A 26,510-nucleotide genomic window follows, 5' to 3' on the forward strand; every position below is an offset into this window, starting at 1 on the left:
ACTGCTTCTAATAGTGATTTACGTTAAAAGCACATTAAAAGCAGCTGCCCCCCAAAATGGGCTGCCATTCCCAGCACCTTTAACAAACGACAGCTCCCAGCACTCTTTTTATCAGTGTGTGTGTTTAAAATGTTTTGTGTGACGGACTGCTAGATTCTCCATTGACAGAACAACACATTCCACCTCACGCAGGTAGGGCTTGTCCGGGTTGCTCCCAGGCAGAGGTTTCTAGGCAGAAGCCAAGTGAGCTTCATAGAACCCCTTGCACCTTACCCACCCAGAATCACCAAGGGATGTCTCAGCTGTGCTCCACTTCCCACTGATGCAGCACCTGAGGGACTCTGAGGTCACTAAAAATCCCTGGCCATTATCTCGACCTAGCCATTCAAAAGTCTATAAAATGAAGGCACTGAATCCACCCACTTCGCAGATGTTCCTGTGCACATTTGAGCTATGAATCCAAGCCATTTCTAGACCCAGGACTGCAACAACTTTGGAGGACTCCAAGCTCCTCACCAGCAGAAAAGATGTTAAAAGCTGATCTACCGTGGCAGGTCTGTGTCGGTGAACCGTTTCTGATTAATTACTCACAGGGTGGGTTGCAAAAAGTCTGGTACCTGCTCTGCGACTGAAGAGGGAATACAAGGGTGTTGCTAGCAAAATAATGGAAAGGTCCATCTGTGCCTTCTCTGCCAGAGGAGGGGAGAATTGTTTGCACATTGGGGCTGGGCTGGGCTGGGCTGGGCTGGGCTGGGTGGAGGCGCTTCAAAGCACAAATGTGTGGACAAGAGGATAGCTAATATGGGGACCTGTAGCAGTTGTGCAAACATTCTCACAATAATAATAATAATTTATTATTTATACCCTGCCCATCTGCCTGGGTTTCCCCAGCCACTCCAGATGGCTTGCAGCAAAATATTAAAATATAATAATTCATCAAATATTTAAAGCTTCCCTAAACAGGGTTGCCTTCAGATGTCTTCTAAAAGTCTGGTAGTTGTTTATTTCTTTGACATCTGAAGGGAGGGCGTTCCACAGGGCGGGTGCCACCAATAAGAAAGCCCTCTACCTGGTTTCCTGTAACTTGGCTTCTCGCAGCGAGGGAACTGCCAGAAGGCCCTCGGAGCTGGACCTCAGCATCCAGGCAGAACGATGAGGGTGGAGACGCTCCTTCAGGTATACTGGGCCGAGGCCGTTTAGGACTTTAAAGGTCAGCACCAACACTTTGAATTGTGTTCAGAAACGTACTGGGAACCAATGTAGGTCTTTCAGGACCAGTGTTGTGTGGTCTTGGCGACCACTCCTATGGGATCCTAGGGACAGTGAAGAGGGAAAATCTATTGCCTTCATGCCTTGTTTCTGGGCTTCATGGGAGATACTGGCTTCCCAGCCTAGAAAGCAAAAGAAAATCTGGAGAACAGCTGGGGGGAGGGGTGGGAAACTAAGGTGGTCTATGCATGATCTGAGACTGACAGTTCATGGAGCAAAGCTGTCATAGAATCATGGAACTGTAGAGTTGGAAGGGATCTCAAGGGTCAGCTAGTCCAACTTCCTGCCATGCAGGAATCTCAGCTAAACCTTCCATGACAGATAGCCACCCACCCACTGCCTAACAGCTCTTACTGTCAGAAAGTTATTTCTGCTTTTTAGTCGGAATCTCCTTTCCTGTAGCGTGAAGCCATTGGTTCAAGTCCTACTGTCCTTGAGCCATTGGCTTGAGTTCTAGTTTCAAATGTGTGTGATTTCTGCATTGCAGTGGTTGGACTAGATGGTGCTTGGGGTCCCTTCAAACTCTACATTTCTATGATTCTATGAAACTACAGTTTTCAATGGAACATTTTCCACTTTGGAACAGTACTGTACTATGTGGAAAGAGGTGAGTTTATGGGGCAGGTTGGTGGTGATAATAGTGGTCATAGAGAAGAACTATGTGCAGAGGAGGGTGACCCAGATATTCTTGGGTCTGGAAACCAAGCCTTATGCGGAATGGTTGAAGGAGTCAGCTATGTTTAGCCTGGAAGAGAGGAGACTGAGAAGTCATCTCCTGATATCTGGAGGGCTATCTCCTGGAAGATGGAGCAAGCTTGTTCTCTCCTGCTCCAGAGAGTAGGGCCTGAACCAACGGATTCAGATAACAAGGACTGAGATTCTGATGAAGGATTAGGAACAACCTACTGGTACTAAGAGCCATTCTACCCAACAGACACCAATAATAATAGAAATTATAATAGTAATCATAATAAGGTCACATTGTGCTGGGACCTGCCAGAACAACTGCAGAGGCTGGATCTCTGCCCACAAGCTGCTGGGCTATCTGACCCTATAGACTGAGATCCATGCTGGGATGTGGCACCTCCCAGCCCCTAGGACACTTGCAAGGCAGTCTTTGTCACGGGGCTGAACAACAGTGTGCAATGGCGTCACCTCTTATCAATCACCTTCCTTTTACTCCCCCCTTACGTTGAGGAGAGTTGCTAGTTTATAGCCATTTTTGTAAACCTGAGTTGTAGCCCACTGGGAAGGCCTATGGCCACAGCATTGTGCTGCAACACTTCCTTTGCCTGGGGAAGGTCCAAGGTGGCAGATACAGGTAAGGCTGGGGAAAACCCCTGTAGCCAATACTGAACCAGATGGTTCCATAGCCTTTCAATCAGCATACTGAGGCAACTTCCTGTATTCATATGGACAAATGCAAGAAGGATGAGTCTGTTTGTTGGTCATCATGGATGAAAGGAACCGATTGAGGTAATATGTCTCTGAATTCCAGATGGAAGCATCAAACAGCGGGAGGAGGGGGGGATGCAGAGTGCTTGACTAGTTGGACCCTTGCCTGATCTATCAAAGCAGTGGCTAGTGTTCTTATCTTCTCCCCTTTTTTGCCAACAGAATTTGTGTCTCTGATGTCATAAGGAACTCCCCAGTTGTAGCATCGCAGAGTTATAGCTCAGAAAGAGCTTATGGTCCCATCTGGTATGCCTTGCTGTGAAAGGAAAGACCATTTGATGCAGATATCGACATGAACACGACTCCCAACCACACCTTCTCTGACCCCTCAGTGTTCTTCCTGTCTGGTATTCCTGGACTGGAAAGCTGCCATGGTTGGATCTCCATACTTTTCTGCTCTGTCTTCACCACCTCCCTGCTGGGCAACAGCACCCTGCTGTACGTGATCAAGACTGATGAGAGCCTCCACAAACCCATGTTCTTCTTCCTCTCCATGCTGGCCTCCATTGACCTGACCTTGTCCCTCACTACCATGCCCAAAACACTGAGCATCTTCTGGTTCAGGGCCAGGGAAATAAGTCTGACCGCCTGCCTTGTTCAGATGTTTCTCCTCCACACCTTTTCCATCATGGAGTCTGCTGTGCTCTTGGCCATGGCCTTTGATCGCTACATGGCCATCTGCCACCCTCTGAGGTACACCACCATCCTCACCAATTCCTTGGTAGCCAAAATTGGGCTGGGGGCTTTGGTGCGGGCTGCGGTCCTGATGCTCCCATTGCCCTTCCTGCTTAGGAGATTGCCCTATTGCCGCTCCCACGTCATCGCCCACTGCTACTGTGAGCACATGGCGGTGGTGAGATTGGCATGTGCCCACACTCGGTTCAATAACATCTACGGGATCATAGTTGCTCTCTTTGTTGTAGTACTTGATTTGACCTTTATTGGTCTTTCTTACACCAAGATCCTACAAACTGTCCTCAGTCTGGCTTCAAAGGAAGAGCAGCTCAAAGCCTTCAGCACTTGCATCTCTCACCTGTGTGCCATATTGGTTTTCTACACTCCTGTGGTCCTCTCCTCAGTCATCCATAGATTTGGTCACCATGTTGCTCCCTACATACACATCCTGCTGGCCAACTTCTACCTCCTCTTCCCACCCATGATGAACCCCATCATCTATGGGGTGAAGACCAAACAGATACGGGACAGAGCTCTCCTCCTCTTCCACCGGAAAAGCTTTTGAAGGGCAATCTGGCATGGGAAGCCAAGCCAAGGTGCCTGTTCACAACGATTATCATACCCATGGGTGGTTCTGTTCTTCACGGTTACAAACTTGGTTGGATGCTCAACAGCTTTAAAGGAGGATTATACAAATCCCACTTGGTGGAAATCACAGAAGGAGAGAGTGTCCATGTGAGGGGAGGGGAAATAAATGGAGCCATTTCTTAGGGAGTTTTGGGGTAGTTGAGAGATGGTTTACAGAAGAGTAGGAGGGAAAGAGGGAGATAGAGAATTGGTTCTGGCTTGTGTGTAACATCCACTCAACTTTTCCCGCCCCAATCTGGCCACAGTGATCCATGCGGCGGTCAGCTCCAGGCTTGGCTCCTGTAATTCGCTCTATGTGGGGCTGCCCTTGAAAGTGTCCCAGAAACTCCAGCAGGTGCGGAATGCTGCAGCGAGGCTCCTCCCGGGATCCCTGCCATGGGAGCATATTCAACCAGTGCTTTACCAGTTGCACTGGCTCCCGGTGGAATATAGGGTCAGGTTTAAGGTGCTGGTTTTGACCTTTAAAGCCTTTTGTAGCTTAGGGCCCTCATATTTACGGGACCGCCTCTCCTGGTATGCCCCACAGAGGACCTTAAGGTCCATGAATAATCATAGTTTAGAGGTCCCAGGCCCTAAAGAAGTCAGATTATCCTCCACCAGGGCTAGGGCCTTCTCAGTGATGGCTCTGACCTGGTGGAATGCTCTTTCCCATGAAACTAGGGCCCTTCAGGATTTAACCTCCTCCCGTCAGGCCTGTAAGACAGACCTATTCCGCCTGGCTTTCAATTTGAATTTAGCCTGATCTTTTATTCCCTTTCCTTCCCTCCCCTTTTTATGAAGATTACCCGCTCTGGGATCCCACAGCTAATTCTCCCCTGGCCTCCTCACTGGCCCAAATAGGACTAATTTAGCCAGCTAGCCCTGGTGATCATCTAATGTTTATTGGATGGATTTTCCCATAAATTGATTTTTGAACTTGTTATTCACGCTTTTATACTGTATTTTATGCTGTTTTTTATTGTATCACAATTAAGTGTTTAAAATTTGTTGTTAGCCGCCCTGAGCCCAGTTTTCTGAACTGGGAAGGGTGGGGTATAAATAAAAAATTATTATTATTATTATTATTATTATTATTATTATTATTATTATTTATTATTATTATTATTATTATTATGGAAAATATCTGCAGCTAGAGAAAGGTGTATCTGAGCTTAGACAGTAAAACTATGTTGAGTGTCTTGGGAGAGTCTTCAGAGAGGAGTTGACTGGAGGGCTGAGTTTGAGCAACAGAAGTAGAAGCTGGGAGGATAATGTCTCCTTGGGTCTCATTCCAGTCAGGAAGGGAGAGATCTAGTCTGGAAACCTATAACCTATTACCTAAAGTGTAATAAATGAAGAAAGTTAATCAAGCTGTGCTTGATTAGAAGCCTGTAACATCCATGAGATTTAGTATATTATTAATAAGTTAACTGCTTCCTGAAAGAATATTACCTCCTGATACATCCTTTGCTTTATCCATTTCATTCTGTTAAATAAATCTTTCCTATTTGTTCAACTTCTACCTGATTCTCCAAGTTTTTCCTCATACAATATCCAGCAGAGCTAACTTGTGCTGGTTAAAATAATAATAATAATAATAATAATAATAATAATAATAATAATAATATCTTTATTGTCATTGCCCCCTCTCGGGGACAACGAAATTACTTGGCTGCTCCATAAAAACACTAATTAAACAATACAGTATAGTACAGCAAGGAAGATTAGATGACTTTCAAAGTCCAGGCTTCCCATTCAGGGCCGAGATCGCTCTGGAGAAGAAGCTGTTCTTAAGACGGCTCGTTCTTGTCTTCATCGTCCTGTATCTCCGTCCCGACGGCAGGAGCTCGAAGAGACAGTGACCAGGATGCGATGGATCTTTTACTATGTCCAGTGCCTTCCTATGGCACCTTGTGGCATAAATCTGCTCTAAGGTGGAGAGTGGGCAGCCAACAATGCTCTCTGCTGCCTTAACAACTCTGCCCAACCCCATCCTGTCCTGGGTAGTACAGCTTCCGTACCACACACATAAGCCATAAGTAAGCACGCTCTCAATGGCACAGTGATAGAAGGAAAGCAGCAGTTTCTGCGGAAGATGGTTTTTCCTTAAAATTCTCAAAAAGTACAGTCTCTGCTGCGCCTTCTTCACAAGCCCCCTTGTGTTGACACTCCAGGACAGATCCTCTTGTAATTCAATGCCCAAAAATCTGAACGTTGTTACCCTCTCCACACAGACCCCATCAATCAAAAGTGGCGGGACATTGCTCATCTGTCTCCTGAAGTCCACCACAAGCTCCTTTGTCTTCCTTGTATTTATGAGCAAGTTGTTAGTTCTGCACCACTCTGTCAGCCGCTCCACCTCATCTCTATAATCCGTTTCGCCCTCCCTTTCAGAGATGAGCCCAATCACGGTTGTGTCATCTGCAAATTTGACAACCCTATTACTAGGGTGAGTAGCGACACAGTCGTACGTGTAGAGAATATAAAGGAGCGGACTGAGTACGCATCCCTGTGGTGTTCCTGTGTTAGTCTTAAGCATATTAGAGGTATAAGGGCCCAACCGAATCCTCTGGGGGCGGTCTGACAAAAAGTCCAATATCCACCCACAAAGTGATAACGGAAGCCCCAGATCTTCCAGTTTAGACATCAGACGCTGTGGTAGAATGGTATTAAATGCCGAGCTGAAATCTAAAAAAAGCAGTCTGGCATAACCCCCACCCCACCCCGCTGCTCTAAATGTGCAAGGACGGCATGGAGGGCAATCGCCACAGCGTCCTCTGTCGATCTCAACATATTGATAGGAGACATAGGGAGTCGGGGGTTCACCATGCCTCATGTCTCTGAACTCCCCCGAGATCTCCTCTGGAGTATCTGCAGGGAAGACGAGTCATTTGCCAGTGGCCTTGAACTACAGCTCACAAGATTCTCTCTCTCTCTCTCTCTCTCTCTCTCTCTCTCTCTCTCTCTCTCTGTGTGTGTGTGTGTTGGTGTGTGTGGTGTGTATGCAGCCTTGGTGATTTTCAGCAAGAATCTCCCTGGACAGAACACATTCCATCCCAGCTGTGTGAAGCTGGCCTGGCCTGCTCCCTAAGCAACCATCTCTAGGCAATAGCCAAGTGGGCTTCATAGAACCCCTTGCACCTTACGCACCCAGAATCACCAAGGGATTTATCACCTGTGCTCCATCTCCCACGGATGCAGCACCTGAGGGACTCTGAAGTCACTAAAAATCCCCTGCCATTATCTCGACCTAGCTGTTCCAAAGCCTATAAAATGAAGGCACTGAATCCGCCCACCTCGCAGATGTGCCCGGGCTGGGCACAGGTGAGCTATGGATCCAAGCTGTTTCTGGACCAAGGACTTCAAGGACCCTGGAGAGATCCATGCAGCTCACCAGCTGATACAGACATAAAAAACTGATCTAAAGTAAGAGGTGTGGGTCTGTGTACCATTTCTGATTAATCACCTACTGCATGTGTTGCAAAAAAGGCTTGTATCTGCTCTGCAGTCAAAAAGGGAATGCAAGTGTGTTGCTAACAAAACCATGGAAGAAGAAGAAGAGGAGGAGGAGGAGAAGTGTTTGGATTGATATCCCGCTTTATCACTACCCTAAGGAGTCTCAAAGAGGCTACCATTCTCCTTTCCCTTCCTCCCCCACAACAAACAGTTTGTGAGGTGAGTGAGGCTGAGAGATTTCAAAGAAGTGTGACTGGCCCAAGGTCACCCAGCAGCTGCAGGTGGAGGAGCGGGGAAGCGAACCCGGTTCCCCAGATTACGAGTCTACCGCTCTTAACCACCACACCACGCTGGCTCTCCAGCAGCACTTTCTCCGCTAGAGGATGGTAGAATGGTCTGCACGGAGTGGCCATTGGGTGGCCCACGTCTGGGCTGAGGGTCTTGAACATAGACTAGTTGATAACATTAGTCAGTGCAGACAATTGTGAGCTGGTCTCACTCAGTATAGGATAGCTGCTTATAGCTGTTCTGCTTTTAGGGACATCTGGCAAAGCAGGATGCTGGACCAGGTGAACTTTCTGCCTGATCAAGCTACAGGGCTCTTCTTGTGTTTTTAATGCTGGGTGCATATGGGGGAGGGAGATGGGTGCCTTGTGCTGGAACAGTTGACTAGAACCCAGAAGAGAATCACTCCATGTGTCAATGTCTTCTGAAAGCACTTATGCTCCCTGAACCTAACCCTGAATTTATCTGCAGTTGTGACATGGCCTGGATCCATCCTCATGTTTAGGGAAACTTTTAATGTTTAATAGGTAATTGTATTTTAGTGTTCTGTTGGAAGCCGCCCAGAATGGCTGGGGAAACCCAGCCACATGGGCGGGGTATAAATAAATTATTATTATTATTATTATTATTATTATTATTATTATTATTATTATTATCCTTTCTTTTCATGCAGGTGCTTTACTCCAGAATTGGACTCCTGAGGATGTTGTTCTGGCACTAGTTGTTCTCTTCTTGAACTTCCTTTTTCCCTTTCAAAGATATAAATTAAGTCAAAAAGATATTTTTTAAAATTATCACCCCCAAAGACCAGTCAGAAGAGCTGAAGAATGGGGGTAAACAAAAGCAACTTTTCCAAAAAGGGGGCTTCTTGATGAGTAATTGATGGTGGGATCCTAGGAGAATCTATAGAGCACCCCTGAATTGTCTCATTACACAATTTAAACCAAGCGGCAAAAGCCCACCCCTCTCAAGCCTCTTCATTGAGAAGCATCAAATTCATTTTCTATCTGCTCGCTTTTTGATGGAGCATATAAAGAGAACCGACCTTAGAAGAACAGAGACCATTCGTAGCAGCAAGAAAGACCCTGAGGTCAGTAGTCTCCCACTGGGCAATGTCTCTGGAAGCCAGTATATGCAACTGCAGGAAAATCTAGAGGAAGCCACACACAAACCTTTTACGATTTTGCAAGGAGCAGTCTGAACACATCCAGGAGCACCTGTGTCACAAAGGGAGAAATTCAGACAGATAAGCTGTAGGGTCAGGTCTTTGCTTAATTTAACACGAACAATCTCACTGCAATGGGGGAGCTTTAATCAAAGGACGTGGCTCTACTCTCTCTGCATACTGTATATGCAATTCACTAGTATCTGTCCTGCCAGACATTGGCAACATTAGCAGCCATGCCCCTTCTTCCTCCTCCTCCTTCTTTCTCCTGGGTCTCCCAGGTCTGGAGAACATACAGGTTTGGATCTCCATCCCCTTCTGCTTCATCTATGCCATGGCTGTCCTTGGCAATGCCACCCTGCTCTGGATCATCAGGACTGATTCCAGCCTCCACAAGCCCATGTACCTCTTCCTCTCCATGCTGGCTTTGACTGATATAGCCATGCCCACCTGCATCGTTCCCAAGATGCTGGGCATCTTCTGGGCTGGCACCCAAGAGATCACCTTTGCTGGCTGCCTGGTGCAGATGTTCATGATCCATGCCCTCTGTGCGGTGGAGTCTGGGACCCTCACTGCCATGGCTTATGACCGCTACGTGGCCATCTGCTCCCCACTCAGCTACACAACATTACTGACGACAAACACTGTGGCAAAGTTTGGTGCTGTTATCGGGGTCCGGGCCTTCATCATTGTCTTGCCCTTTCCTTTCCTGGTGAAGAGACTGCCGTTCTGCCACTCCCACCTTATATCCCATTCCTACTGTGAACATATGGCAGTAGTGAAGCTCGCATGTGGGGACACTACACCCAACAACCTCTATGGGTTGATACTATCCCTTGTCATTGTCGGTGCTGACCTTGGCTTTATCTTCGTCTCCTATGGACTGATCCTACATGCTGTTTTCCAGCTGCCCTCGCTGGAGGCCAGGCACAAGGCCCTGGGTACCTGTGGGGCCCACGTGGGGGTCATCATCATCCTCTACACACCGGGCCTCTTTTCTTTCCTCACCCACCGCTTTGGACACAACATCCCTCACCACGTCCACATCTTCCTGGCAAACATCTATCTCATGGTTCCAGCCATGCTCAACCCCATCGTTTATGGCGCCAAGACCAAGGAGATCCGTGAGCGGGTGCTGAGTGCACTGGGGCTGAGGAAGAGCGCCTCCTAGACTCTCAAGGGGGAACTGCAGGAAGAGCAGGAGAGGAGCAGGAGGGCAGGGATGAGCTGCCAGGGGCTTTGAAGAACTTTACCCCCATGGTGTCTTCTCAAGTTGTCAGGGGAGGTGTCAGAATTCATCCATTGCTTTTTGGCACAGCATGTTTAAGTGAGGGGGTTTGTGTGTGTGTGGGGGGGTGTATTCACTTGTCAGTGATGATATGTAACAATATTGTCTCATGGTCTTACCAATATTTTTTGTAATGCTTTGTAATACTTTTGTAACTGCTTTGTCCTGGGTGAGGCATGGGACTTTTGTCTGGGGAGCTGACCAGTTAACATGGAGGGTTTGTCTGGTATCAGGTTTGTTACAGGAATTCTAAGGTCTCAAATATAGAATAAATCTTGATAATTGGACAAGGTTGAAGCAGGAGTCAGCCAATAAAGGAATGACCAAGGATTTGAGGGAAAATCGCCCTTTATTTGGTTGCAACCAGTCTCCAGTCTTAAGGCAGACGGAAGCGTCAAGCTATGCTTAGCTCAGGCTTTTATAGAAGAGTTTGGATTTGATACCCCGCTTTATCACTACCCGAAGGAGTCTCAAAGCAGCTAACATTCTCCTTTCCCTTCCTCCCCCACAACAAACACTCTGTGAGGTGAGTGGGGCTGAGAGACTTCAGAGAAGTGTGACTGGCCCAAGGTCACCCAGCAGCTGCATGTGGAGGAGCGGGGAATCGAACCCCGTTCACCAGATTACGAGTCCACCGCTCTTCACCACTACACCACACTGGCTCTCACCGCACTTAAACATTTCAGAGGACCAGCCCACATGATACATGAGCAATTAAACTCGAACACTCTGGCATACCGTATTTTAACTCCATAAGACGCATCCGACCATAAGACGCACCTAGTTTTTAGAGGAGGAAAAGAGGGGGGAAATATTCTGAATCAAATGTTGTACTAAACTATTTAATAAACTACCGGTATATCAGAGTGAGAGTGAGAGGGACAGGAGCTTTATGTTTCTTTAGCATGCGTGCTCAAGGAGCGACGAGTGGGGAGGCAGCACACCCCGGGACGGACCTGACACAGGAACCCCAGCAGCCTCCTCTCGTGTAAGCGGCTCCTCTCCGGCTCTGCTGCTTCGAAGCGAGCCACGGAGGAGGGAAGGAAGGGGAGCCATGGATCCTCCGCTCGCAACTGCAGCAGGATCCCACCGCCGTCCGTAGGCATTCACTCCATAAGACACACAGACATTTCCCCTTACTTTTTAGGGGGGGAAAGTGCGTCTTATGGAGCGAAAAATATGGCAATTCATGACACAGGATGAGCCAGATGAGCAACAGGTCAAGAAGGTCGTTACAGCATGCAATTATGCAGTGCCGGTTTCTTACACGGCTTCCCATTCTTCCCTTAGATCTCTGGGCCAAAGATAACACTTGGCAAGCTTCCTGGTAACCTTACACTTAACAGGCGAGGATCTCTAGCTTACGCCTATCAGGTAAGGATTTCAATCACTGTCACATTTCAGGAGGCCTTTCATCTATATTTCCCTTGCTAAGATTCATGCATGTTTAGCCTGCAAGTCTTCCCATTGGAGCAATTTTATAACTTATAAACTTTCTTTGCTGCACTGTGATGTTTCCTCGTTAGCATGCGAGTTTTCATGTTAATTGTCCAGCTCCTAACTGCTGGTCTGTTCACCGTGACCTTGAAAGTGTTTCTGCTCTTCCTATATGCACGGCACGAGGGATTGGATATGACAGGAAACTAGAATTCCCCTTTGCAGCAGGCTTCTATTTAAACAAGCTCCTTTTGGGGTGCCGTTTGAAGTCAAGTCTTTTAAATGATTTTAATTGTCTTTTTAAAAAAATTATTTTCCAGCTTGTGCTGTTTGTATTCACAAAGCTCCTTTAGAATTAACAGGCTTCCCTGTGAGGATTTCTCAGCTCCTGAGGAGTATCTGGAGTTTGTCTATAGCACTGATGGGCTGTAATGAGCTGTAACTTAGCGAAACTTCAAAAAGAATTTTCTAGCCATTTGAACTCTTGTTCAGCATAGGAAAGCGAGAAAACTTTTTGCATGCAAGCATTTCAGTGTTGGTGTTTTTAAGCTACCGTTCTCATTTCTCTAAGCAAACTTCTTTTTTAAAAAATAAATAAATTTTATTTAAAGTTTTTGTGACAGAAAATGAAGTAAAAACTGGGGGGGGGGGGACTTACAACCACAGTCATTCAACATAATTCCAATTACAAACACAATCATTCTACTTTTATATCACATTCTAATAATTTTCCAAATACCACCCTCTACTTCCCTCCCCCCACACCCGACTTGGAATCATAGAATCATAGAATCCTAGAGTTGGAAGAGACCACAAGGGCCATCGAGTCCAACCCCCTGCCAAGCAGGAAACATCATCAGAGCACTCCTGACATATGGTTGTCAAGCCTCTGCTTAAAGACCTCCAAAGAAGGAGACTCCACCACACTCCTTGGCAGCAAATTCCACTGTCAAACAGCTCTTACTGTCAGGAAGTTCTTCCTAATGTTTAGGTGGAATCTTCTTTCTTGTAGTTTGGATCCATTGCTCCGTGTCCACTTCTCTGGAGCAGCAGAAAACAACCTTTCTCCCTCCTCTATGTGACATCCTTTTATATATTTGAACATGGCTATCATATCACCCCTTAACCTCCTCTTCTCCAGGCTAAACATGCCCAGCTCCCTTAGCCGTTCCTCATAAGGCATCGTTTCCAGGCCTTTGACCATTTTGGTTGCCCTCCTCCGGACACGTTCCAGTTTGTCAGTGTCCTTCTTGAACTGTGGTGCCCAGAACTGGACACAGTACTCCAGGTGAGGTCTGACCAGAGCAGAATACAGTGGCACTATTACTTCCCTTGATCTAGATGCTATACTCCTATTGATGCAGCCCAGAATTGCATTGGCTTTTTTAGCTGCTGCGTCACACTGTTGGCTCATGTCAAGTTTGTGGTCAACCAAGACTCCTAGATCCTTTTCACATGTAGTGCTCTCAAGCCAGGTGTCACCCATCTTGTATTTGTGCCTCTCATTTTTTTTGCCCAAGTGCAATACTTTACATTTCTCCCTGTTAAAATTCATCTTGTTTGTTTTGGCCCAGTTCTCTAATCTGTCAAGGTCGTTTTGAAGTGTGATCCTGTCCTCTGGGGTGTTAGCCACCCCTCCCAGTTTGGTGTCATCTGCAAATTTGATCAGGATGCCCTTGAGTCCATCATCCAAGTCGTTGATAAAGATGTTGAATAAGACCGGGCCCAAGACAGAACCCTGTCTGTAATTCTTCTGTTGCTGTGTGGTCATTTGACTGGCCTGACTACTTGCTACACCACCACCCATCTGGCTGGGTTTATTTATTTATATTAATTTCTTTGTGTGCACACAGACAAGCATTATTGTCTCATATTAAAAATTGGGAGAGGGTCTCTTTTTACAGCCCTCCAGTGTACACTAGCGGCCAAAATTGTGGAAACCTCCGGACAAAATGTACAGTGGGGGGGGGGAGTATTTGATCCCCTGCTAAATTTGCCCGTTTGCCCTCTGACCTACCATTAAAATTATGGACTGGTCATTTCTTCGTCAGAGGGCGAACGGGCAAATTTAGGAGGGGATCAAATACTTCCCCCCCCTCAGTGTATTTCCGAGGTTTGATGGCTCATGACACCACTTTGTTTTGGAGTAATACCAGTGCTTTTTTTCTGTGGGGACGCAGGGGGACGCATACCCATAAACATTTTGTGAATTTAACAGGAGAAGAAATTCACTGTATTTATTTTCCCAGATTTGAACTGTATTTATTCCCCCCCCCCCCCGTGGTGATTTTCTTGAGTCAAAATGAGAGTACCCTAAACATTTTTTTTAGAAAAAAACCACTGAGTTATACCATAAAATCATCTATCAATGGAAATAAAATTTAATGAGGAATGTCATGCAATAACTTTTATGAAGGATTATTTATTACAACAGCAGTCATAAAGAAGAAATGTGAAAACACAGGAAAAATGAGATACGCAGGTTAAATTGCCGTGTTGACACTTTGCGATAAAATCAATGGGTTTGGGGTTGCAGTTTGAGGACTCGGTTCCTAAAAGGTTCGCCATCACTGCGCTAGAAGGAAAGGAAAGTGGGGGGGGCGTCCCCCAAAAAGCATCTCTGGAAGTGGGAAAGAAAAGGCGGAGGGGAGAGATGGGCACGCTGGGCTTGGCAAGGGTTAAAGGGAACCGAGCTGCCTTCCTAGAGAGGACAGGAAGCAAGGGGGGGGCCAGGTCCTCCAGAGCCAAGGCCCCTCCCTCCCCAGTCCTTTCCTGCTTCGGTGTCTCTCCTGGGATCTGGTGAGTCTCCTCTCTCTCTGGGATCTGGTGGGGGTCCCAGGGTTGCAGCAGGGGAGGGGGCCTGGGGGGCCTGATCTGCTCCTGCAGGGGGGGGGCAGGTCAGGGAGGAGAGGGTCCTGCCAGGGAGGGGCCAGGTCTGCCACGCTCTCCTTCCTGCAGATCAGAGGATCCCAAACTCATTTGGCCCTCCGCCCCCCCCTTCAGAAAAAATCTCCCTTCTGTAAACAAAGGGGTCCCTGGGACTTTAACTGTGTGAGGAGGAAACATCTGCAAATGGTTTTCCAAAGCTGGACGAGGAGGTGGACTAGCCCCACCCCCCAAATAAAGAAAACCCGATGTGGAGCAAGGAAGTTAAGGTGGGAGAGAAAGGAGAGGAGTAAAGAGAGGGATCCCAGCCCAGAGTCTGGCTGCTGCATTGGGGACCAGCTGCCCAGTCGTCTCCAAGGGCAGCTCCCCACGGAGGCCACTGCAGCAATCCCCTCGCACCCAGAGCAGGGCATCCCAGGACCACATCCTCTCTCTCCCAAAGGGATTGTTGCTGGCAAAGCATCCGGAAATGGGCGCTGCTACTCACTGAGCCTCCAGGGACCTGGGCATCAATGGCTGTGTGTGTGTTAAGATATCTAACTGAATAATAATACTAAATTGCACTCCTAAATTTCAAGGGATATGTCTTTGGCCCCGTCCACATGACCCTCCGGGGGTTGGCCAGATACATTCCTGGCCCTCAGAGCAAAGAAAAAGGGGCCCCACCCCAGGAGTCTTGTCTTGAGAGCGGCAGAGAGTCCAAGTGCAAGAAAAGGAGACAGAAGCAGGGCAGTGGGGGTGGGGGGAGAGCAACTCCTGAGGACCCCCAGGTGAGGACCCCCACTAGAGCCAAGCATCCATTTTCCACAAGATACAAATGACTCCCTTGTCAGTCAGGTCTGACTTCATGCATTGACTGGAAGACAGGAGAAACCAGGCTGATTCATCTCCCAGAAATCCCTTCAGTTACCTCCACATTTTGCATTGCAATCTTTCTTCTAGGAGAGCTAGAGGCTAGAGCTAGAGGAACCTAGAGGCTGCTTCTTCCTCCTCCTCCTCTTTCTTCTTCCTCCTCCTCCTCTTCCTCCTCCTCTTCTTTCTTCTCCTTTTTAAAAAGGCCCTTTCCACCTGGCCTAGGGGTGAAGCCCAGACTCAACCAGCCCTACTGTGTTAAATATGTATTCTGTAGTTGACCTCCTTTGTAATGTTTAATTTTGATATCTTTAAGAGAATATTTGTTTTCTGTTATGTTGCTTTGACTATAGACTATATATTTGACTTTCTTTACCTTGTTTTATTTCTATTTTATCTATTTTGTGGGATGTGAAACTGCAGTCAAGTACAACATTCCTACAGTGGATGACACATTAGGGGATGTTTTCTCCCACTCAGGAGAAGACTTCCTGTTTCCTCCTGAGCTGAGACAGACTTCCACTACATGTGACTTGAAGAGGGTGCAGTCTGTTGTACTAGCATGGAGGAGCACACGGCCTCCATGTTCTGATCAGTGTGTGTTCTCCATTTTGTATGTTGCTGTGTGTTTGGGGAAGTGACTCCTTAGTGGGAGTCATTTGGGACTAACATCTTTATGGAATAGTTCTAGTTGTTATGTAACAACCTGCCTGTCTGTGAACGTGTACGAATCTGTGAGTAAACTACTTTTATATTAACGTGAATCAGATTATTGTGCTTATTCGTTTAAAAGGGATTGGGAGGGATTTTACCAAGAAGGAATTTTTAATACTAAGACTCAGATGAGTCAGCAACAAGCTGATCGCTGCGTAATCTAAAAAAGGGGGATGTATGGAACTCTGCTAGAATATGGAACTTGCTAGTGCATTTTAGGAAGGGTATCATTCAATAATATATCTTCTTCTAACTCCCCAATTATCCCCACAGATTTAATATGCTGTAAACCGCTTTGAGATTTATCTCTAAAATATAAAGTGTTATAGAAATTTAAATAAATAAAATAGCTCATGGTTTGAGCTGTGGTGCAGTCCAGCCGTGGTTCCCTCCAAGAATCATCCATGCTTGCTCAGGGAACCTTTTTCTTCTCCTGATATTAGACAACTTTCGTAACTGAACAATGTATTTGCTTTGTAGGATTTGCTAGTGCCTCTCCTTAAGACAGACAGAACTTGGCAGAAGACCAAAGGGTTCCTTCCGATCTCTCAGAGGCTTCCTGAGAGCACAGATGGGTGAGCGAGACTCAGCTGGCCCTGAAGCAGGAAGAGGCCATGCCATCCAAACTGGGAGCAGTGGGGGGTTCTGGGAAAATTCTGTGCAGAAGATCCTGGGTGAGGAGGACACCCTCTGCTCAGAGGTGCAGAGCCAGCAATTCAGGCAGTTCTGCTTCCAGGAGGCCAAAGGACCCCGAGAGGTTTGCAGCCGACTCTACCACCTTTGCCACCAATGGCTGAAGCCGGAAAGGCACACAAAAGCTGAGATGTTGGACCTGGTGATCTTGGAGCAGTTCCTGGCTGTCCTTCCCCTGGAGATGGAGAGCTGGGTGAGGGAATGCGGAGCGGAGACCAGTTCGCAGGCAGTGGCCCTGGCCGAAGGTTTCCTCCTGAGTCAGACAGAGGAGAGAAAGCAGGTGAGAGAGACTTTCCTCTGGATACTCCCAAGGGGCTCCAAACAGGATAGAGAACATCCCATAATGATCTGCTGTTGGCCCATCCTTTTTCTGCATCCATGGAATGAGTTCTGACATCCTTAAAGCTGTTGGCCCTGACATTCATTTTTTATTTTTAATATTTTTAATATATATTTTTATTAGTTTTCCAATATAAAACTATACAAAACAAAACATCCAATTTATCACCAACATCCTTTTTTTTTTACTTCCATCAACATGTTTGATAATTCTCCGTCTTGATCACTTCTTGCACATTTCTTAATTTAATAATTCTAATATTGCACTACAATAATATCTTAATTTACCTTATTTTTTAAACAATATTTCTACCATACATTCTCACAGAGCTTCCTGAAAGCTTACAAATGTTATCTGGTCATCATATATAGTTTTCATATAATCTGTAAATTTAATCCAGTCTTCAGTGAATCTCTGGTCTCGTCGGTTCTGGATCCTTCCTGTTAATTTATCAAGTTCCATTAATTTCATTCTCCATTTTTCAATCATAGGTAATTCTTCTTGTTTCCATTTTTGGGCCATTAGTATTCTTGCTGCCGTTACTGCGTATAAAAATAACTTCCATTCTTTCTTATTAATTTCATTTCCTATTATTCCTAATAGAAATGCTTCTGGTTTCTTAACAAATGTATATTTCAACATCTTTTTTAACTCATTATATATCCTTTCCCAAAAGCATTTCACTTTTTTACACTCCCACCACATATGGTAAAATGTTCCTTCTTTTTCTTTACACTTCCAACATTTATTACTTACTTTATACATTTTTGCTAATTTTACTGGTATTACATACCATCTATATATCATTTTCATCACATTTTCCTTTATTATAGTACACTCAGTAAATTTCAGTCCTTCATTCCACAATTTAACCCAGTCTTTAAATTGTATATTATATCCAAAATCTTTGGCCCAATGGATCATAACCGATTTAACCTCCTCGTCCTTTGTATACCATTCCAATAATAATTTATACATTTTAGACAATTTTTTTACGTCATTATTCAATACTTCCAATTGATATTTTGATTCCTTGTCGGTAAAACCTCTTTCTAATACATCTTTTTTAAACATTTCATTAATCTGAAAATAATCCAACCAATCATTTACATTTTCTTTTACTTCAACATATGGTTTCAATTTCCATTTACTTCCTTCTTTCATTATTAAACTCCCGTATGTTATCCACCTCCCCCTCATATTGATCTTCTTCACACTCATCACCTCCAACGGAGACAACCAATGTGGAATTTTTGACTCCAGTAGGTTTTTATACCTATCCCAGACTTCTATGAGAGATCTTCGAATGATGTGGTTTTCGAAACCCTTGTGCACTCGTTTCTTGTCATACCATAGATATGTGTGCCAACCGAATGTTATCAAATTCTTCCAAATCTAACAATTCTGTGTTCTCTAATTTTATCCATTCTTTCAACCAACAGAGGCACGATGCTTCATAATATAATTTCAAGTCTGGCAGGGCAAAGCCTCCTCTATCTTTTGCATCTGTTAGTAACTTAAATTTTATTCTCGGCTTCTTACCCTGCCAGATATACCTTGAAATCATTCTTTGCCACTCCTTAAATATTGCCGCCCCTTTGATTATTGGAATAGTCTGAAACAGAAATAACATTTTCGGTAACACACTCATCTTTATCGTTGCAATTCTTCCCCAAAATGATAACTTCATTCTCCCCCACACCTCTAGATCTCTCTTAATTTTATTCCATATTGGTATGTAATTATTTTGAAACAGATCAATACTCCTAGGGGTTAACAAAATCCCCAAATATTTAACTTTCTTAACCACCTCTATCCCTATTTGTTGCTGCATTTTTTCAATTATTTCTTGATCCATATTTTTCGCAATTATTTTTGTCTTTTTCTTATTTAATTTAAAACCCGCAACCTGACCAAACTGTTCTATTTCTTCTAACACCTCTTTAACACTACTTGTGGGATCTTCCACTGTTATGACCAAGTCATGGGCAAAGGCCTTTACTTTATATTCATTTTGACCAACTGTCACTCCCTTTATTAGCTCATTACTTCTTACTGATCTTAGAAAGACCTCCAGAACCGAAATGAATAACAACGGTGAAAGAGGACACCCTTGTCTCGTGCCTTTAGTTATTACAATATTTTCTGTTGTTACATTATTAACTATTAATTTCGCTCTTTGATCAGTATATATCGCCCTTATACTATTAAGGAAAGATTGACCCATATCCATAAATTCAAAGTTTTTCAACATAAATTCCCATGAAATATTGTCAAAGGCCTTCTCAGCATCCACAAACGTTAACATCGCTTGTTTATATTTATTATATATGTTGTCTTTCTTTTTTAAAAAATAATAATATTTATTGCCTTTTCCAACAATTTAAACACTACAAAAAAGAAAAACCATACAATACAATACAAACAAAACACACACACTACATAACACTAACAAAACACTAACATTAAACTAACAAAACAAAACAAAAACAATTTAAAACACATCAAATAATTTCAGTATCTTATCTTTCATTCACTTATTTCCGCGACCTCCTCACACCTCCCTTTTTGTATTCCACTTCTACTAATTGTTTCAGCAATTCCTTTCCATCTTCCTCTGTTTTCTATCCTATAATTATCTTAGCACATTCTAGCCTTATTTTTTCCTTTAATACTCTATTAATCTATTTATACTTAATTCCTTATAACATTTCTACTAAAGCCATATAACTTCATTCCAAATTTTTCTAACATTCATTAATTTTACAGTATTTCCGTAAATAATCTTTAAACTTTTCCCAGTCTTCTTCCACCGACTCTTCTCCCTGGTCTCGGATTCTGCCAGTCATTTCCGCCAGTTCCATATAGTCCATCAACTTCATCTGCCTTTTTCCCCCCCTTGAACTCCCACCTAAAGATGATTTTATTCCATTTCGGGACGTCTTTAAAAGTTCCCACTCTTAACTGTTGTACTTCTAAGTTCTTCTGATAATGCCAACCCAATATTCTATCTCTCTCTTCTTTAGTTCGAAGGGTGATCAAGCAGTCTCTTATTCTGTTCTTCTCTTTTCCCCCTCCTCTTCCAAGTCTGAAGGCCCTCACAATTCTAAACTCTTCTTGGCCCAAGTCCAAGTCCCAAAAGTCAGCGAGTTCCTGTGTGAGAAAATCTGTCAAACTTTCCTTCTCAAATTCAGGTAGGGCTCTGATCCTCAAATTCGTCTGTTTTTCTTTAAGTTCAATCATAGGAAGCGTCAACTTATGTTCCTCGAGTTGCCTCTGTGAGGCTGGGACTCTCTCTCTCTCAAGTTCTGTTACTTTGCATTCAGCAGCAGCGGCTTTCTCCCTGGCTTCTTCCGCAGTCTGCCGTATCAGAATAGATTCCTGTATCAATTTCTGGATGGTTTCTGTATTGGTATTCACCTTTTCTCCCAAATTATTTATACTTTCTGTATTTAAGTCAATTTTAGTAGTTGCGGCATCCACTTTCACATTTATCGCGTCTGTTTTCTTGTTAAGCTGTTCCAGTGAATCATTTATCTTATTTAATGCAATCGCCAAAGCTTCTTCTGTCGGCATTCCTCTTGATTTTAAATGAACTGATACAGAAGCAGCCGCAGAAGAAGCAGGTAGGGCTGGTGTTGAGCCTCTCCTGGGTTGCTGCAAAGTCCTCCCAGACCTTAATGTTTTTTCTACAGTTTGCTGATCTGTTTTTTCCTTTCCATTTGCCATAACACTTAAAGATTCAAGGTCAGTCCCAGAGTCTCACAGTTTTTTCTCTTGCCGCTGGAAATTCCCCTAGCCCAGCTCTTGTAAAACAACCAGTTTCAAAGGCTTCCACTAGGGGGAAACAGTTTCTATTTATATTAATCAGTAATGTCCTCTTTTGAACACAGTTTCAAAGCAATCCAAAGTTAGTTTCAATTTTCAGATACTTTTACTCCTTTTAATGTTGTCTTTCATCTGCCTACCAGGAAGAAAACCTGCTTGGTCCTTATGTATCATTTCCTTCACTATCTTTTTCATCCTATTTGCTAATATACTTGCAAACAATTTATAATCCTTATTTAACAATGAAATTGGCCGATAATTTTTAACTTGAGTCAGGTCAGAATCTTGTTTTGGAATAAAAGTGATATAGGCTTCTTTCCATGTTCCTGGTATTTCTTGGACATATCTTTCATTTGTCCTTTTAGTTCATTAACTGTTAAGTCTATTTTTTTAACTGTGACATCTGTTTTTTTGTCCAACTGTTCTAATTTTGTCTCTAAATTTTTCTCACTTTTTAAAATTTCTGATTTAATTTCTGCAAACATCTTTACTATTTCCCCTTTTAATTCTGACTCTTGCCTTGAACTTTTTCTTTCTACTGGTGTCGCCCCTTCACTTTTTTTTTGAGTATGAGACATTCCTAATATTAAATATTAGCTTCTTGCCACTTGTATGGCTAATCCAATCCACGCTCCAACAGCCAGGGAGTTAAAATATCCACTTATTACAATAGCCTTCTTGCCACTTGTTTGGCTATTCCCAATTTCCCGACAAAATATCCACAAAAAAATAAATTATAAAGAGAAATCCCAAACTCCAAAAACAAGCCTCTAAGAAGAAACAAAAGACAAAAACTTAGCAAAGGAAGCAGACTTTATAATCCACGAAAGGGAAGGGGGGAAAAGGGGAAGAAAAAAATCAAAAATGTCCAAATACCCAAATATAGTCCACTAATCCACTCCCAAGTCAACGTCCTTAAAGTTTTTATTTATATCGGAAAGAGAAAGAAATTCTCCCTTTCCGAGAATTAAAATGGCGCTGCTTATTTTCCTGCGTCACAGAAATAGAAGCAAGCAAGAAAGGGGGGGAATACAGTCTCCAAGAAAAAGAGAAGCACTCTCAAAGTCCCATAGTCACAAAAATAACAAAAATGACGAAAGAGAACAGCCTCTGTCTTCTAAGAACTTTACCACTTAATCCATCCCTCCACCATAAAAAAATAGAAGATACATCAAAGGTCTTAGAGGCACTAATTGTCTGTTACGCAGATCTTTTGTAATCGAAAGTAGAAAGTACAGAGGTCCATTTCCGACGTTCCCAGAAATTTCACAAAAAAGACTGTCTAAAAAAAGGCTTTTTTAATTCCTCATCCTTCTTAGCGTTAATTAAAGGTCCATAAAAAAGATTTCTAATCGCCAAAGTAAAATCCGTTTGAATTAACTGACAGTTTTGTCCAGTTCTGTGAATCCCTCCTGTGTCTACTTAGAATTCCAGACGAGGCTGGCCTCCTTTTTCCCACCTCATCCTCATCGAATTGTCTCCAATTGTTATTTTGATTTTTTAATCCTTTTAAGTCCTTTTAAATTCGAATTCTTAGTGTTTGAGAGCCGATGGCTTCTGCGCACAAGCACAAACTCGAGGCTTCGCTCCTGGAGGATAGTAATGGCTTCCCACTGCCTGCCTTTCTACCCCGCTGCTTTCATCGCCTCCAAAGGAGGTTACCTGGCGGCCGGGGGAATCGCAAAACGGCCGTGCCGGGATCCTGCCCCCTGGATCTCCTTCCAGGGGTGTTTTGGGGGGCTGCGGCGCCCTTGCAGCACCCCCCTTTTCCTCCCAAGAGCTGGATTCCCTCTCCAGAGAGAAATCCCGCTTGTCTTCGCTCCCGCGATCAGCCGGAATTCTCTCTGACATTCATTTTTTAATCCTTCTCCCCATTCTCTCTTTTGAATCCTTGTTTCTTTTTCAGGGAAAGGATCTCTTTGCAGAAATGGACCAGATTTCTTCTGAGGCAGAGAGGCCTCCGTTGGACACCAGAGAGGGGCCACTGGGTAAGGAGGGAGGATTTTTTTCTCTGTTTAGTCTCATTCTGTTGGTTTTCCAACTCATCAGAGGAAGGAAGATATATTTTTTCACACATAACATCTCTAATGCACCCAAATATCCAAATGCACTAAGCAGGCGAGACTTTCTCAAAGGCCCCTCTGTAGTTTGAGATGCACTGATTTACCTGTGAGACAGGAAGGCACTCTGGGCCTCCCCCTTACCTTTTTTCTCTTGCAGGTGACACAGTGATACTGGCTAGACCTCTTCAACCACCTCTGAATGGGGACAGAAGAGAAGCAGCGGCTGTGGAACCAGATCAGGTCAGGGGAAGCTGCCTTGTGGGGACAGAGGCCAAGGGGTGGAACAATGTCCTAGCTCAAGGAGTGGTGGTGAACAACAGTGTTGTCTCAGAGGAGGACATTTCCCTTCTTCTCTAGGTTCCAGTGTGCTTCGAAGATGTTGCTGTTTGTTTCACGGATGAGGAGTGGGATTTGCTGGATCCTGACCAGAGAGCTCTGCATAAGGACGTCATGGAGGAGAATTGTGGGATCATGGCCTCTCTTGGTAAGGCTCCTAGTGGAATCATAATATCAGTTTTTAAATTCAAAACTCCATATGTGACGAACCTCATATATTTTCACAGACCTCAGCAGCGCCCCCTACAACAATATCCTACCCTACAACAATATTACAATATCCCCCCCCCAAAAAAACCCTTGAATAGTAAATTACTGTTTTTTCTGTGAATGTTCTTCCTCCAGTTGCAGCATATTAAACAAGGATCAGCTGGTCTGAACTCCCCAGACCCTTTTGACTGTAAACTTCAGAGTTGTTAGGGAAGTTGAAGTAGCTTCTGTCAGGTTTTCAGTTTTTGTTTTTCCTCCCGTCAGTCTTTGGTTGTCCAAAGAGAAGACTGACATTGGAAATGGAGGGATGCCATGATGGAGCCAAACAAAATCCATTCGAGAGAAGAGCCAGGCTTATCGAATCACAGGTTCCCCTAAGGATGTCGGTTGATCCCCGTTAATTAATGCACCCAACCCATCAGAAAACCATCCATCTAACCCACTAGTGTTATTCCTCTATTACCAGAGTTAACAAGTATTCTTCCTTAATTTTTCCCTGAGGCGCTAATCCATTTCTCTTCATTGTAGATAGAGATGGACTGGAAATTAAGAACATGGGTGACCATGACAAAATCCCCACAATGGAGAAGCTGAATAAATATATTGAATGTGGGAAAAGTTCCTTTTCCACTTCCCATCAAAGAAATCCCATTGGGAAGAAAGCATATCAGTGCTTTGGATGTGGAAAGAGCTTCAGTTTCAACCACCATCTCACTTCCCATCAGAGAATTCATACAGGGGAGAAGCCCTATCAGTGTGTGGAATGTGGAAAGAGCTTCAGTCAAAAGGGCACTCTCACTAAGCATCAGAGAATTCATACAGGAGAGAAACCCTATCAGTGTGTGGAATGTGGAAAGAGCTTCAGTCAGAGCTTCTCTCTCAGTTCCCATCAAAGAATTCATACAGGGGAGAAACCCTATCAGTGTGTGGAATGTGGAAAGAGCTTCACTCACAGCCACAATCTCACTTCCCATCAAAGAATTCATACAGGGGAGAAACCCTATCAGTGTGTGGAATGTGGAAAGAGCTTCACTCACAGCCACAATCTCACTTCCCATCAAAGAATTCATACAGGGGAGAAACCCTATCAGTGTGTGGAATGTGGAAAAAGCTTCAGTCAGAGCACCAGTCTCACTTTCCATCAAAGAATTCATAGAGGGGAGAAACCCTATCAGTGTGTGGAATGTGGAAAGACCTTCAGTCAGAGCGCCAGTCTCACTTACCATCAAAGAATTCATACAGGGGAGAAACGCTATCAGTGTGTGGAATGTGGAAAGAGCTTCAGGAAGAGCTCCTCTCTCACTTCCCATCAAAGAATTCATACAGGGGAGAAACCATATCAGTGTGTGGAATGTGGAAAAAGCTTCAGTCAGAGCGCCAGTCTCACTCACCATCAGAGAATTCATACAGGGGAGAAACCATATCAGTGTGGGGAATGTGGAAAGAGCTTCAGTAGGAGCTGCAATCTCAGTTCCCATCAAAGAATTCATACAAAGTTCCCAAAACCCTTCATTATACATCTTTCAGTGCCAGGGAAAAACTCATCTCCTCTTCATACAGGGGAGAAACCATATCAGTGTGGGGAATGTGCAAAGAGCTTCAGTCAGAGCTGCAATCTCAGTTCACATCAAAAAATTCATACAAAGTTCCCAAAACCCTTCATTATACATCTTTCAGTGCCAGGGAAAAAATCATCTCCTTAACCAGGCCTTTGGCTGATGGAGATCTAATGCCCTTTTACAATGTGGTGGGGAGGTGGGGGTTACAGGTTTTTTGGGGGGTGTTTTGTGTTTTCATTGTGTGGTTTTATGTTGTAACCGTCCTGAGACCTGTGGGTAAAGAGAATAAGAGCCAACTCTTAGAGTCTGAGGGCTCTTTGCCCCCCAATAAGATATGTGAGGGGGCCACCCCCCAGTTCATAGGAATAGCCATTCAAATGGCATGCTTGCACCGCATCCTGTGACTGTTTAACCGAAGCGGGGCTTGCTAAACCCCTCCTATATTTTATTCAAGTTGGCACTCCTGCTATAGGGCGCTATAGAAGTCTAATAAATGCATAAATAAAACAAAACCATCTTGGTCGCCTTCTTTTGCACTTGTTCCAGCTTGTCAATATCCTTCTTAATATTAGCATTTAAAAAAAATATGTACCCTTCATGGCTTTCTCAAAAACAAGTCAAGCTAGAGAAATCTCTCTTTTTTTCTTTTTCTTTTTTTGGATGGAGTTACAGATTGTTTCTCAGGGGACTGCTGTGGTAATAGTGCATCTTAATTTCAGTAAGGTTTTTGACAAAGTCCCCCTTGATATTTCTGTGAGGAAGCTGGTAAAATGAGGCTGAACTTGGTAACTGTTAGGTGGATTTGACTGACCGATCCCAAAGAGGACTCTTTCATGGTTCCTCATCATCCTGGGGAAAGTGACCAGAGGGGTGCTGCAGGGTTCTGTCCTGGGCCTGTTGTTGTTCAACGTCTTTATAAATGACTTGGATGAAGGAACTGAGGGAATGCTCATCACATTTGCAGACGACACCAAACAGGGAGCGGAGGCCAATGTGGCAGAAGGCAGAATCAGATCAATGGCAGGAATAGTACCACTTTATTCTGCCTTGGTCAGACCCCACCCAGAATACTGTGTTCAATTCTGGGCACCACAATTTAAGTATCTTAACTTTTGTTTGCCAGGGGAAATCAAGAAGGTGGGGGAACACAATCCATATTCCTTTTATAACACGTGGCAAATGTTTGTTGAATATATAAATTGTTAAAACTGTTGCAGGAATCCACCCAGCACTCATGGGAAAATGTATCGTGGTCTTTTAGAACAAGCATCCCCAAACTCGGCGCTCCAGATGTTTTGGGACTACAGCTCCCATCATCCCTAGCTAACAGGACCAGTGGTCTGGGATGCTGGGAATTGTAGTCCCAAAACAT

At 44.3% G+C, this 26,510-nt stretch overlaps 4 protein-coding genes across 4 annotated transcripts in view; all 4 read left to right on the top strand.

Annotated features, from left to right (window-relative positions):
• Positions 1-25,644, top strand: part of LOC310760833 (uncharacterized protein) — a 199,768-nt gene extending 174,124 nt beyond the window's left edge. Inside the window, exon 2 of the mRNA XM_083610035.1 lies at positions 24,108-25,644. Coding sequence (XP_083466161.1) covers positions 24,134-25,282 — 1,149 coding nt within the window. The 5' untranslated portion in view covers positions 24,108-24,133 and the 3' untranslated portion in view covers positions 25,283-25,644. The remainder of the gene's footprint in view (positions 1-24,107) is intronic.
• On the top strand, positions 3,017-3,964 carry LOC310760889 (olfactory receptor 52K1-like; the record flags this gene model as incomplete). The annotated part of the gene is made up of 1 exon (XM_083610106.1): positions 3,017-3,964. The coding sequence occupies one exon, from the start codon at positions 3,017-3,019 to the stop codon at positions 3,962-3,964; it is 948 nt and encodes a 315-aa protein (XP_083466232.1).
• On the top strand, positions 6,854-10,103 carry LOC310761841 (olfactory receptor 52D1-like; the record flags this gene model as incomplete). The annotated part of the gene is made up of 2 exons (XM_083612037.1): positions 6,854-6,893; positions 9,133-10,103. 2 exons carry the CDS (start codon positions 6,854-6,856, stop codon positions 10,101-10,103), a joined length of 1,011 nt encoding a protein of 336 aa, XP_083468163.1.
• The window catches only part of LOC310760705 (uncharacterized protein), a 37,371-nt gene continuing 26,411 nt past the window's right edge, over positions 15,551-26,510 (top strand). The window contains exons 1-4 of the mRNA XM_083609742.1: positions 15,551-15,992; positions 16,590-17,082; positions 22,877-22,958; positions 23,191-23,273. Coding sequence (XP_083465868.1) covers positions 16,681-17,082; positions 22,877-22,958; positions 23,191-23,273 — 567 coding nt within the window. The 5' untranslated portion in view covers positions 15,551-15,992; positions 16,590-16,680. The remainder of the gene's footprint in view (positions 15,993-16,589; positions 17,083-22,876; positions 22,959-23,190; positions 23,274-26,510) is intronic.

Source organism: Podarcis filfolensis (assembly GCF_964270895.1).
Source record: "Podarcis filfolensis genome assembly, chromosome: 4".
Taxonomy (NCBI): Eukaryota; Metazoa; Chordata; class Lepidosauria; order Squamata; family Lacertidae; genus Podarcis; species Podarcis filfolensis.